Source organism: Oreochromis niloticus, linkage group LG17 (assembly GCF_001858045.2).
Source record: "Oreochromis niloticus isolate F11D_XX linkage group LG17, O_niloticus_UMD_NMBU, whole genome shotgun sequence".
Lineage (NCBI taxonomy): Eukaryota > Metazoa > Chordata > Actinopteri > Cichliformes > Cichlidae > Oreochromis > Oreochromis niloticus.
This window is the reverse complement of record NC_031981.2, coordinates 27,332,173-27,347,169: the sequence shown is the minus strand read 5'-3', so window position 1 is coordinate 27,347,169 and position 14,997 is coordinate 27,332,173. Positions and strand designations below refer to the sequence as shown.

The 14,997-nt window shown below is 43.3% G+C and overlaps 1 protein-coding gene across 1 annotated transcript in view; it reads left to right on the top strand.

Annotated features, from left to right (window-relative positions):
• Positions 1-14,997, top strand: part of gmds (GDP-mannose 4,6-dehydratase) — a 174,670-nt gene that overhangs the window by 55,282 nt on the left and 104,391 nt on the right. The window contains exons 6-7 of the mRNA XM_003457295.5: positions 753-857; positions 14,154-14,281. Coding sequence (XP_003457343.1) covers positions 753-857; positions 14,154-14,281 — 233 coding nt within the window. The remainder of the gene's footprint in view (positions 1-752; positions 858-14,153; positions 14,282-14,997) is intronic.

The following is a 14,997-nucleotide window of genomic DNA, read 5'->3' as shown; positions in this document are numbered from 1 at the left end:
ACCCCGAGGCCAGCCGTCTGACTTGGAGTAGCTCTCGTTTTAACAAAGACACCTTTATATCCACAGCACTCAACACTGACTTTCAATGCATGCAACGTACACACACACACACACAGGCCGTACGTATGTCTTTCATATTCTATGTTGTCTAAATGCTCTCTTCACTGACACTTTCCCCATCTGTCAGCACTCAATCTGAAGCTGCATGGGAGGTGCATACCATCTCAAAAAGGGCTGCACCTTTATTAATTAGACTCAAGGAAGGGGAGGCGGTGGTCGCCATGGTGACCTCCCTTCACCTCCAGTTGTACATCCTGACCTATGGCTTAATCAACAGGCTCCTCCCTTCATTTGCTTTGTTTTTTCTCCTCGTCGTAGGAGAAGGGAGGAGGAGAATGGGGAGAACTTTCTGTACAAGCCTGCTTTAAGTCAATCAGCAGGAATCTGCACTTTAAGCTCTTGATTTCAAAATATGATCCATGCGTGTTGTATTCCATGAAATGTAGCTTGTCTTTTAGAGAAGGAGATCAGTGGTTTCCTCTCTGTTTATATGATTCACTCTATAGACTGTGCATTGTTACAAGCAGTTTTTATTCTGACTTGTTATGCAAATAAAGTGTGAAAAAGTCTCCAAAGAATAAAAATTGCTTTGTTTTTTCCTGAAGCGATATTTCCTTCCATAAATTTAAGTTACAATTGATATAAAATTAGTACTGATTATCTCTGTTCTTCCGTTTTCCCTCTGCCTTCAGGAGCTGCTAAACTCTATGCCTACTGGATTGTGGTGAACTTCCGAGAGGCCTACAACATGTTTGCTGTCAACGGGATCCTCTTTAACCATGAAAGTCCGAGGAGAGGTAAGTGACAAGCACCACAATCCACCACTACAGTGCAAAAGCTTTGAGTTTTCTTTATATTTTTGCTCAAAAAGTGGGAAATGGGTCCAGTGTTTTATTAAAATGTGCAGAAATGCAATGTATGAGGTAAAAACAGTTTGTAGCCTTGCTATAAATATTTATATTAAAATTCTAATTTAAACTCTTCATTTCTCCCACTGAAAACGCTATGTCCAAATGAACAGAATCAACCTTTTGGGTGTCACATTGTGTGTTTTTTCTAACTAGGTAAGCTTTAACTGGATTGGTAATGAGTTTGGCATCATTGTCATGCTGAAAATCTGAAGTTGTTGCTAATCATATGCGTTCATGGATGATACTGCTCCGTGGATCAAAGTTGTTGGTACTTTTCCTGGGACATAATTCAATTTTGACAATTTCCCCAACACCGGTGGGTGAAAACAAGCCTCTGCCGTGTTTTACAGATGGCTCTAGGCACTCACTGTTGGATGTCTCTTGACTTCCTGCTTTAGATTTCAATCAGAGATTTCACATTCATCACTCCATCAGACCTGTTGCTGCTGATTTTCAGGCCATTTCTTGTGTAATTTTTGGCAAACCTCAGCCTTTTCACGTTTCTATTCCTTAAGAGTGGCTTATTCACAGCCACCCTGCTGACAAGTCCTTCTTTTGACCTCCAGCTTCCCAGCTTTATCAAATTGTTAAGGACACCCTGCACACACTTCAGAGTAATGGCTGTTTAGGATCTCTATTGGTGGAAAAATACTATTTTATGCCTGTCAGTTTTTCTTCAGATTCAGCTAAAGAAATTGGAATTTGTGTTTTTGTGACAAGTGACAAAGTGGCTAAAGATTCAATTTAAATGTGTTTGCTTGCTAAGTTGTCTGTTATGTGTTTCAAACAAAATAGGACAAGAAAGTCTGAGTGAAAAACAAAACATAAGGAAATAACATTTGGCTCAAGACTTTTGCACAACACAGTACAGCATCCCTTGTAGCGTTTTCTATGAACAATGTTCAGTCCCAAAAAAATATAGGCATAAAGTAAAGTTGTACTTTAATAGTTTACCTTCTTTTTATTGAAAGAGTGATCTTGAGTTTATATAGAACAGTATTATAGTAAATGGCTAGCCTAGGGGTCGGCAACCTGCGGCTCCGGAGCCGCATGCGGCTCTTTAGTCCTTGTAGTGCGGCTCCGCCTGGTTTGGGCAAATAAATTAGAAGTATTTAGCTGAAGTGTATTTTATTTATGTTAGTTCTTTTTAACTCGTAGTTCTAAATTGGAAGATTATTGTGATATTGAAATATAAAAATAAAATTATATTCTATTATTTTTTCATCGCTCAAAATAAGAGTCACACTCGGGGAAGCCGGTGTACCCGCCGAAACGCCGTGGATTTATCGAGACTTTCAACCCCAGATAGGCCAATTATGGATCTTCGGATCCACATTATGTCAGCAGCTGTTCTCCACCGTGAACTATGTTAAAGACAAACACCGTGCGTAAACTGACTTCGTATAGCCCCGATTTGCGGACTCTGTGCGCAGAGGTTCAGGAGCAGAAGTCCCATTGTAAACATATCACGGCAGACCCGACGATGTTTCCATGAGCATGCTTTTGAGCATCTCTTTATTGAGCACTTTTCACACACGGTTGCTGTGCGCATACAGCCGGCTGTAGCTTTTCAGCTCACAGCCAGACATACACCACCAACAACACAACAGCAAGGATAGCGCAGGCAGCAAGGCGTGATTGCAGGTGTCGCTCAGGTGCGTCCGCCTCCCCTGCAGCGGCGCTGCAAACCACGCCCCGCCGCACGCATTAACCAGGTAAAATACATATTTAGGCAGAATTTTGCAAATATCTATTTTTCATCTTTTAGCAGCACAGTGCTTTTTTCCAATTATTTTTTAAGAGTCAGGTCAAGGCTCCAACAGCCCAAAGGAGATATAAGGGTGGCGGCTGACAACAGTTTTTGTTTGCTACATGGATCATTTTAGTTCAGCTGGGTGTCTTTCCTTTTGTTATATTTCTTTAAGAGTTCAAAATGTGTTGATTACATAAATATAATTTAATTTTCTCTGTAGCACTTCATGGAATTCATAAGCAGCACACCTTAGTTGTTCACACAAAGCATAAAGATAAAAAACAATATATACAGTGTTATCTTCATTTTAGATGTCAAAAAGTATTTGCGGCTCCCAGTGTTTTCTTTTGCGTGGAAACCGGGTCCAAATGGCTCTTTGGGTGTAAAAGGTTGCAGACCCCTGGGCTAGCCGATTGATTAACAGCAATTGTCATATCAAAAAAACATGACGTCACTCATCTTACTCGGGTAAGATGTTGGGCCCACAAAAAGGCAGCAGAACCGATGGTGAGCCATTGTTGGATTGTGTAAAAAGATTGAATTACATGCTCTGTATAAAGCCATATTCATTCACCGTGCAGCCAGGTTTCGTAACCACTTGACACAAACTGTCGCACACATTCTGACACATAGTGAGTGGGTTGTAGTTGCATTTTTAATATGTGCTCTGAGCCCTGAGGGTCGCAGGCACTGGTTTAACGCGATTTACACGCCACTGCGACTCCAAATTAATACCACATGACTGCAGCCCCAGCGCCATGCCCAGGTCAGCTGCTCAGGTGTTTATGATTTATTCCCTAATGAAGGCCCTGGCCACGACCTCAACCGAGGTCGGGGGTCATCCAGTAAACCCTAATGGGTTACCGCAGATAGATAGGTGTGGGAACTGGTGTAGGTTACAGCCAGTTCAGCAAAGATGGTGTGCTCACCACTGAGGTCTTGTAATGGTGAATTAGTTGATATTGTTGAAACTGAAACTGTGTGTTGTGTGAGTAGAAGGAACTGGCCGAATGAGAGCAAGAGGGATGGATAAATAGTGCTGAAAAAAAATGTTATTAATGAAGCAAAAAACAAAAAAATCGCCTCTGAAAATCGCTTTCTGATATTCCATGGACATCATTTTAAAATACAGTTCCGGGTGACAAACATAACCATCTGTTAAAGCCTAAAATATGGAAACTTTTGAATTGTGAAATCAAAGACATTTATGTGAACATCCTGTGCCGCGTTCTTTCTTGCACACGTGCATAATAACCTTATAAGGACAAAACTCGGTGCCCTCCTGGTGAACACACTGTGAGCCTTTTTGTTCTTGGTCAGCTTTCTCGCCTGCTTTGCTCACTCTGCCTCTATCTTCCCATTCTTTCCACACACACTCCTTTCCCCTGTCTTCCTCCGTCTTGCTTCATCCCATGCCGTTCTCCTCCCTTCCCCACAGTCAGCATTTCTACAGCAGGCCACTGGGTTTACTTTTGCCACTTCTATTCTAGTCAAACTTATGGCTGTTGTTGCTCATAAAGCAGGAACGCAGTGCTGTGATGTGGCCAGATGTCCCACGGCTGCCTTGCACAACCCAGTGTGGAGCATGTGTTGGCTGGATCGGCCAGTGTTTACCCAGGCCCCGGGGCCCGCCATGACCCTGCCGCTGCCACATTGAGGGGGCGTTTGGCTGTGCACTGTGTCACTCACAGGAGGGCTGCTGTTTGGGGGAAACTGGTGCTTTGAGCTGCAAAACACCCCCCTGGCATATTTTATCACTGTCCAAGGGTAAGGCTGTACTGTCAGTCACTGGTGTGAAATACCTGACTACTATACTGATTAAATGGGAACTGAGAAAGTAAATGTAGCCAGAATGTAGGGTTCAGGGAATTAACCATAGTGCAAAAGTAACTAGTTCCATTACAGTGTTACCTTTTTGAAGTCAGCTTATCCTGGAGTTGTGTAGCCCACTATATTATTGCATTGTGAGTTCACATTGGTGGCATTCCCTCCACAACATGAGCAATAAGTTTTATCATTTACCTTCAAGCAACAGCTTTACCAAAAGAAGCCAGACCATTAGTATGACTCCAGAAAAAATAATGCAAATATTTCTACAATCTAATAGCCGTCTTTTCTCTCATCACACTAGGTGACCTTAACATGCTCACTTAAAGTTATACTTTCCACTGTGAAACTGTGGGCCAAGGAGTCAGAGGGAGACAGCAATGATGCCGATGTGGCAGGAAATTCTTTTTTCCTTTTACCACAACAAAAGGAACAGCAGAATGTGCTGACCTGTTTAACATTAATGGACTGGTTGTTTAAAAAAGTATCTAAGTACCTGATGACTTTGTTGCAGAATATCATATTACTCATCACAGAAACAATAATCTGAGCATTGTAAGGCACTACTTTGTGTCACGCTACAGCGAACACTGCAGTGTGAGGCATAATATAGATATTTTTACTGTATTATAGTTAATGGATAAATATACAAATGACAGTCCAGAGAAAGATATAAGAGAAAACTTCTTGACAGTTAGGCTGACAATTAAAACATAAAACCAGCAGATGTTTCAGCTTTCAGGCCCCTCTCCTGTGAAACCAGCTCCAAGTTGAGATTTGAGAAACAGACATTCGCACTGTTTTTAAGATTAGGCTTAAAACTTTTTGATAAAGCATATAGTTCTTTACTCACCTCTTTTCACTATGTGTTCATACTCCACTCTGTATGTTAATCATTAGTTATTATTAATCTCTCTTCCACAGTGTGTCTTTTATTCTGTCTCCCCTCCCTGGGCCTGTTTCTGCTGGAGGTTTCTTCCTGTTAAAAGGGAGTTTTTCATTCCAACTGTTGCCAAGTGCTTCTTCATAGGGAGCCGTGTGATTGTTTGGACTTTCTCTGTATTATTGTAGGGTCTTTACCTTACAATGTGAAATACCTTGACACCACTGCTGTTGTGAGTTGCACTATATAAATAAAATTGAACTGAATAAAATCCACTGAAATCAGTGCATGTCAATTGGATTTCCCAGTGATTTGTAAAATTGCACCACCAAAGACACAGATCACCAGAGCCAGAGGAATTTTGCATCACTCTCTTGCTTGCAGGCACACCCTTCTGAAAACATCTATAGAATTTTATAGCACTGCCTTTACTTGTTAATTCACTCGTGGGAGAAAGGGGGAAAAAAGATTGCTCATTATTTGCACGTAGCTCCTCCTGTTCTTTACAAACAACTTGCATGTCTGAATAAATTTCTCACTAATGAGGTCAAGGATGTCAATTTCACTGGCTCTGACATCACCACTACCCCACCTCACCTCCCACACACAGGAAACACTGTGAGGTCATTGTCCTGGATTACTAGTGCATCTGTGTGCATTTGCGTTTGAGAAACAAATAGATGTTTGCTTTTATGAGGATTTTTTTCCTTTTAACAACCTTTACCGAGTCTCCCTTTAAAGGCGTCTGACCCAACAGTGTCCTGTCTTGTTCACTGGACAGTGTGCTGCGGTGTTGTGTGTCACACGGGACAACGAATGCTGGGAGTGGCTGGAGAGTTTTGATCAGATGCCCTGCCTCTCCGGAGCACTCGGCAAAGGAGTTCTGTGTCTTATGACGCTCAGAATGACTTAATCCCTGCAGGAATGTGTTTCTGGTTTCTCTTACCATTCCTGTAAACACCAAACTGTTCTGCCAACAAACAGACACTTACCATTGTCCTGCAGCAAAAGGCTGGAATCGGACAGTCGGGGAAGAAAAAATAACCTGATGGAAATCCAGCGTGAAACAAAGCAAACAGAGGTCTGCATCTGCCAGGCGGTTCTCACCGCAGCTTGCCCCTTTCTGGTTATCCTAGTTATTAGCCATAACAAACAATCAGCATACTGCCTCTGAAGAGAGGGAATTAACGCTCACAGGGATGCTAAATAGATTCCATAGATAGTTTGACATGTGAGACTGCGAAGTACTTCAATCTCTTGAACAGCACGATCAGCAGTGAAACCTGTGCAAACAGCCAATCGCATGCTTATTTGTTCAGCGTATTCAACAAACACAGAATCCCTCAGAATCCAATTTTGACAGCAGCAGGCGAAACCTTTGTTTGGTTTTTAGTTATTAATAGTGTGTTGGTGTAAGGCTGTGCAGTAAATCACTATAGTATTATTGCTTTGTGTGTGTATGTACACAGTTCATACTACTGGCCAGCAACAGTTGGAGGCTGATCCTTTGGTTTATTTGGGGAAGTCCCATCCATCTCTCCTCCCTCAGTGCTCTGTGGTTCATGCTTGGCAGTATAGAATAATATACTGTTATGTTAGGCGAGAACAGCAGTTAGCATTTGGGAAGTTGAAATGGTACTGCCAAAGTCAATGCTACCCCTTAAAAACATACACATACAACGGCTCAGCCCCTACATGCCACGGATTCATCTTTCCCCCTTTCGTTGAGATTGAGCTCAAAAGGTCAGATCGCATAATAGGTTTGTAAGACGATATGTTTTCCGTTTATTGGAAAGGTTGTTTTCAAAGAAAATCTTAAGATGGGAACGACTGGGTCAGTGGACATCAAGGGGATTAGGCAGTATCTTTTGAGCCGGAGCAGCCACTTTTCAGTTTAGGGTCTTTGATTTCATTGGTAGTGTTGAGAGTAGGCTGAATGAAAGCAGCCTAAACATCAGCTGAACTATGGCCAGGTGAGGATCAATGTTTAAATCTTCGAAGCAAAACTGATGACAGACTCGTCTCTAGCCTTCACACCTTCTACAGGCCTGTGCTGTTTAGCCACAAAGGTGCTTCCCCTATTGCCTCAGTTGGTTTCAGATGTGTCACGTGGTCATAGAGGTTTCTACCGTCACTCATCCCCATTGCCGCCTTCAAATCGCTATTTGTTATCCCAGATCACCATGGTAGCCAAGAATCTTGTTGACTGAGGTGCTTGCTTTGAGTGGCATAATTGCACCACAAGTCGAGGGCACCGCCACTGCTCTCCCAACCTTTGCCAAGGCCCATCAAGGCCCTGCAGCAGGACGAGCAAACCTCAAGATGTCAGTCTGCACTATTTTAATTTAGTCAAACTACTGGATGCCGCCATCTTTATTTTAGACCCTGGGTTCCACAGTGTGGAGGCGGTGCTCTTAGTGTTAAAACTCAAGGACAACATGTATCATAAACTCCTCTCTCATTTTCTCCTTTTCTTTCTCCACACAATTTTTCACACTCCATTTATTTAGTTGCATTACACCCAGTTTAAAAAAAAAAATTGTGCCTTTTTTGCTCGTTGTCTTTGACTTCTCAATCCTCCAGCTCCATTCCCAAATCTTCTTGCACCACATTTCTTTCTCTCTGCACCCTCCCTGTCAGTTGAGTCAGCCCAGAACGAGGGCAGCAGTCTGTCAGGTGTGAATAGACGCTATGTTGGCGGAGCTGAGCTCATGACCTGTCTTGGATGTAATGCAAATATTCTCCCTCGGCTGAGGCTCCAGAGATCAGTCAGAATGTGAATTGTGCAATAACAGTGATGGCAGACACTGACAGGTCTTTGGTCTGGGTGGAATTTGGCCAACCCTCCCGACCCAGGGAAGATTCCTCCTGCGAAATCACTCAGTGCTCGTGCAAGTCAGGTATTTTGTTCATAACTCAGCAGAGATAAAGAGATGGGTATGGAATGAGTAGGCATTCGTTTTGAAGTAAATACGGCTAGTGAGTTGATCTAAATCCGAAAATGTCTGGGAGTGGAGATAGATATTAAGGGTTACATTTTTCACTTGAAATCTACCAGAAATCCTTTGACTCCCCAAGGCCATTTCTCAAAGACGGAGTGGGATTATGGGATTTGCAGTTCTGGTTGAATTCCAAAACAGGTGTGTAAACCCTGTGTTGAGGTAACTGAAGAGTTTCTATGACAACGCTGTGGCAATCCGAATTAGGTTTCGGCTATTTTTTCTTTTTCCACCTCCGAAACGTGGCCAGTTCAGACAGGCTCATGACAGAAATGACTCACCTGTCAAACACCTAGGAAATAGCTGGAATGAGTTTGTGCTTTAAGTTTTTGAGGGGGAAATAGTTTTTTTTTTTTTTTTTTTTATCATTTCTGTCTTTTATACACTGTTACTGTGGTGGATACTTTCATTAAACATGACAAAAGTGAGTTCGGCATGTGTACTAATTACTCTGAGCGAAGCGTGCAGGCAGTTTCAGACAGTTTTTTTTCCCCCAACAATCAGATCACTTCCTATGAACAAGCACTTGGCGACAGTGAGAAGGAAAAACTCCCTTTTGACAGGAAGAAACCTCCAGCAGAACAAGACTCATGGAGGTCCGGCCGTCTGCCACAACCAGTTGTGGGTGAGGGGAGGAGACAGGACAAAAGACACACTGTAGAAGAGAGCCAGAGATTAATAATAACCATGTAATAAATACAGAGTGGAGTATAAACACATAGAGAGTGAAAAGATGTGGCTGAAGAAGAAACACTCATCATGGGATCATCATGGGAAGCCACCAGCAGCCTACGCCTATTGAATGTAACTAATAGCTCTTTTCCACTAGTCCCTACTCTTGTCGGCTCAGCTCGACTTGACTCGGTTTTTATGGCTTTCCATTAGCTGAAAGTACCTGGTTCAAGGCATATTTAAGCACCTTCTTGGCCGGAGTTCCAAGAGATGTGGCATCAACTCATGAGTCATGAGAGCATCTCCCTTACGAAAAATCAAAACCGCAATTGTTGAAACCCGGCAATAAAGGAACTGACTAACAATGGAGTCTGACAAAAAGCCATTCATTGAGCATCTGTTATACCATCTCCTAGGTGTCCTCCATTATGCTGCTGAAAGTCCTGTGACTTTCGGCCACGTATTTTGTGTGAGACTTTCGCCCATGTTGATATAGTGAACCCACACACATTAGGTTGATTGTAACTGAAAACATCCGAAACAGAGTTGAGTAGTGCTGCATTAAGTCGAGCCTAGTAGGTACTAGTGGAAAAGTGCTATTAAAGAGGGTTCAGGGTCACATGATCCAGCCCTAACTATACGCTTTTTCAAAAAGGAAAGGTTTTAAGCCTAATCTTAAAGGGAGGGGAAGGGAGCTAAAACTGTATCTTTCATATTAGAATGAACCCAAAAGCTGAACTAAGATCCAGTGAGGTGAATGAGGATTATTTTGGACAGTGACTCATGCAGAGCTACTCTAGTAGAGTCAAAAAATACAAATGTAGAACTGGAAATGATCATTATAGGTCACCTTTAGAGAAATATGACCTATAAACAGTACTCGTTTTACAATGTGGTTCATTAAGAGTATGGGTACCAAGCCATTCCACAGTTTTCATTAAGAAAATAGAGAACCCGATAACATCCTGTGAGTAATCTTGGAATATACTTAGAAGGTGATGAACACATACACCAGGTCTGAAGGTGGAAGAGGAAACTTGGAATGAAGGAAGGAAGTAGGTGTTTTTTACCTGTGCAAATATAACATTAAAGATCAACTTGATAAATGTTTGGCCTAATTCAGGACTTGAGTTTACTCAGCTTTTCAGTTTTTCCAGAGCTAATGTACCATTTTTTTGCCTTGCCACAACCACACAATGTGTCTTCAGAATAAATGTTACAGAGGAGAGATTTGAATAAATCACACTGCGGTTGATTTCCGAACAGTAAATGCACATAAATACGCTCGCAGACAGTAATATAAATGAGTGTGACTCAGACATTTTGAGGTCAGGGTGTGTAAGGTCTGGACCGTCACACACTGTGAGACTTCACAATTCACCTTTCTTTAGCAGCACAATTCTAACAACAGAATCTGTTGAGTAACCTGGGTCGAGCTAAAATTTCCTCAAACCCACAGTCCACTCCCCGAGTTCCCCAAAACGAAGCCCCCAGCTGACAGCTCCTGCCCTATCCTGTCTGGGCCCACGTGGCCTGGCTCTGCATTGGAGACATCTCCATACATTTCTCCTCAGCCGCCTCCTCCTTTTCCTCCCTGTACTTGGTCCCAGCTGTGCCAGCGAAGCCTGTGTGTTACGTTTTTCCTGTTGCTTCTCTGGCCAAAAAATGAAAAAGAATGGTGGAAAAAAAAAAGAAAAGCACTTAAGTAAGACTGAGGCTGAGAGAGAGAGAGAACGAGAGCGCGAGTGTCAGTTTCTGGCTCGGGTTTTGCTGTCTGCTCAGTTTTCACGGCCCGTGGTTTTATTAGACTTTCCGCCGGTCTAAGGTTAAACGGCCACCACTGCCCCTTTTGGGCTCAGAACCTCCTGTTAGCCCCCCCAGATCCCCCTTTGCTTGCCTCTACCCCTCCTCCTGGCTGCCCTGCAGTGCCGCTGCCAGTAAAGGAAACACATTAACACCCGGGCCAGTAACAGAGCAGGCTTTGTCCATGGCCAGGCAGGCCGGTCCATTAGGTCCATGCTCTGCTCCACACTGGACCAATTAGAGAAGGCAGGGAGCAGAGCCACTCCAAACAGAGGTGTGAGCTTTACAAGGAGACTACAGGTGTGCTCAGGGGGAAATAATAGACTTTATTACTGATTGGGGTACTGTGCTATACTGTATATCTCTGCCACCTTTTTAAGAGCCAACTTGGCTCTGCAGAGTTTTGACAACCTGTGTTTAACCTGCAAACTTGAGTTTCCCTTGGATGTTGGATCAAATCAAACCCCTGCCTTCCAGTTTACTGCAGTTACCAGTCTGGGCTCTTGTTACAGTACATTCCCTTGCACATTGCCAGGTCCTAACATACACTATATAAAGGGCTTCAGCTAATGAAAATTCTCGATGTAGAAAATATCTTGCAATCTTTTGAAAACTGTGTCCTGTCTATATCTGTGAAAATCTATCATATCATCTTTCAGCACCTTGACCAATCATGACACCTGCATTGTTATTTATTTATTTTTGTTTTTGTTTTTTGCAGGCTATTCTCTGCTATTCTTTACATACCCATGTCTTCATTGCCTTATTAGATAGTTTCCTTTACAGCCTTGTTGCCTCTGGTTCAGATCCAGAGCTCGTTTGAAGTTTGCCAAGTTTCTCTTAGAAGGCATGTTTGGTTTTGAAGGGCCCCTTTTAGCTTGTGGCACCATGTTAGCATTAGCAGCTTCTGACAGATGACTGGAGCTAAAGGCTGATGACATGTCTAGTCCAGCTGAAAGCAAAAGCTGAACCAGTGTGTTTTTTATATGGTGGACTTGCTACACTTGTTGTTCTTTGTGGTTTTATCATTAGCTTGTGATCAGTCTTCCTCTGTATTAACCTTCTTGTCTTTAATCAAGGCATTTGATCTGTTAGTTGCCATGAAGGAATAGGTGAACGTGGAGGCAAAAGGGGCGAGCATAAGGATTAGAGTGAGTTTTACAAGGGCCAAATTGTGATGGCTAGATGACGGGTAAGAGCCCTGTTGCTTTATCATTGAGTAAAGCTAAAATATTACAAAAATTAAACAGTTTTCCAAAGCATTTTTTTACATTAGGGGAGAGAAACTGTTCCAAATCAGAGCAGCAGCACCAGCCTCAAACATCGAACAAAGTCCAGAAGTATAGGTTGTGTAAAACAGCTCATACAGCAACATTGTGTATAGGCTTTGTGGTTAATACATCCACGTGGCAGTGATGGGATAAGAACCTGTCTGGCTGATACAGATGAGAGCAAAGCTGACAATCATGAATATGTCAGTGGCAGATGAATAATTGTTGGTGAATATGATTACAGAGTTAGCGGGAGCGGCGGTATCTGCCAGAACAGATGACCTGCCAGCTTTGAGAATAGCCCCTGAGGCCAGGAGAGATGATCATGCAAAGACGGGACAGGCCTGACATCGACGGGGGTTTCCACTGACAGTTTATGCATGCTCTGTGGACACATGCTATTTCAAAATCAACACACGCCATTTCAAAATCTGCGTGTCAATAATTTTGATTCATAGACTTGAGAACAATAGGTGGCTTTTAGACTTGATCTCTGTTTTGTAGTGTGATCCAGAGGAAGCCGAGTGAATGTACAAATCCTCATTTGCACTTTATTAAACTCCAGCTCAACATGGCGGCTAAGCAGCACTGACACAGGGGGCCATGTGACCTGCTACCAGCACACAAGTACGCTGTATTTTCTTAAATAAGCGTGTCTAACCTTCCCAGGTCTGTTTCTGCTCAGGCCGCCCAGGGCTGTCGCTTTCCTATGAAATAATTACTACAAATTTTGTGCGTTCGCATGATTGGGTTCATGGGATTTTCCTGTGTCTAAATGGAGGCTCTGCTCCATGTCAGGGGAACAGTGATACAGTGTCGAGACAGAGCTGTTCTATTACAGCCAGGGACGGGCGCTGACCTAAAAGGCAACATTCATCTTAAGCATGATGAGTTCAAAAACAGCATGGAGGGGCTTTTAAGAGGGCTCCGAGAGGTCCACCAGGGTTGTGGGAGATTTATGTACAGCAGAAATGTTGAATGAGCTAAAAATAACCAACACTTTGATGCAAGTTTGAAGCTTTTCTTTGAAATTGTTTTCACAGATTCTACATATCTTCCATTTTAAACATTAGATAGGAAAGACTAGCCAGAGTGAAACTCCTTAAGGACTAATGTGCTGCTTCAACTAAGATGGTGGTATTATTAGACATGACACCCTAATATTTAGTGTTGATTTCTATTGATATAATACTGTATTTGGGTTGGAGGGCTGGCTCCCTGCAGCATCTTTTTCCCCACAGCGTGAGCAGAGAACCTGACACCGGCCCACGGTGTCCCGCCAGAACACCCAAAAGTGCTTCTAACCGTTCGCGCCGCACAGAAACAGTCATTAGAAGCTCATTTGTTTTGCCACAGATCATATCGCCATGTGTGTCAGCTCAGATGAGGAGCATCGCCAGGTGATCTGGCATATGGATCAGCTGTCAGTGTGGTGTTCCTTTACTGGACACTGCAAGCAGCAGAGCCAGGGTGGTCCTGTTTGGTTGTCAATTTCTGTGGAACTTCCCTGTTGCGTGTGTGTGTGCGATTTGTCTTGGATTCCAGCCCAGATTTGTCACCAAAAGTGAATTAGCAAGGAAAATCAAAGGAGGATTCTAAAGGCTCTAATGGCTGTCATGTGAGTTGGTAAAGACCTGATTTGACTCTGGGTTACTTTTTAACTTTCTCTTTTTTTTTTCTTGTTTTGGCTATAAGGGGTTTGGAAGAGAAGCGGAGGTTTGGAAGGCTGTTGCCGCGTGTGCTTTTGTGTGTGTGGGGTCGACTGTTTTGAAGAAGTTTGCCTAGGATCTCTAAATTCTATTTTCAATAAGGAGGCCCTGACTTCACTTATCTGCTCCAGTTTTTTTCTATTTCTATTTCTTCCAGTTTTGTGTGCACTGGGCCAAACTGAACCTCTGTTATATTTATATCCTTCGCAGAGCATAATTGAATTCAAAAGATGCTAACAAAGCATTATTAACGTGTGTGTTTTAGGTGCAAACTTTGTGACGCGTAAGATCAGCCGTTCTGTGGCAAAGATTCACCTTGGCCAACTGGAATGCTTCAGCCTGGGCAACCTGGACTCCAAAAGGGACTGGGGCCATGCCAATGACTACGTGGAGGTAAAACAAACACCGCCATTACCACACACAAGCTCAGAGGAATATATACACACACACACACACACACACACACACACACACACACACACACACACACACACACACACAAACATACACGCACCATCACACACACACTATCTCTGCCTCTGAGTTGAACCGGGTTCAGATGTGCACATAGTATTAGCGGGGCATGTTTTCCCAGCTCAATCGAGGCCCCAATATGCGATCTGCATGAAGCCTCCTATGATTGTCTGCCAAAAGCGAAACAGAGATAGAGAAAGAGAAGGGCAGCGGGAGGAGAGGGAGAGTGCCGCATGCTGAGAGGCCACAGAATGCACTCTGGTTTCCCACAACTCACCCATGTCCCAGATCCCTTCAGGCCCTCGTTTGCCATTCCCTGAACGCCTGCAGAAGAAAGAGAGATATTAAGGGAACGCTGCGTCCTGGGGACGATGACAGAAATACTGTGTTTGTGTTAATGTAACGGTGCCAGCAGCAAGCAGAGAAGGAGGGGTGGGGAGGTGAAACGAACAGTGGGGTCGCCACGTTGAGAAGGAGACGGAGCTCTGAAATTGTGTGTATTTGGGGTTTTTTTGTGGGGTTTTTTGCTTCACTCCAGTACATGTGTGTGTGAGGAAGCACACATTCCTGCGTGTGTGAAAGTGTGTGATAGGTTAAGGTTGAAGAACGTGTGTGAATGTGTGTGTATGTGTGTG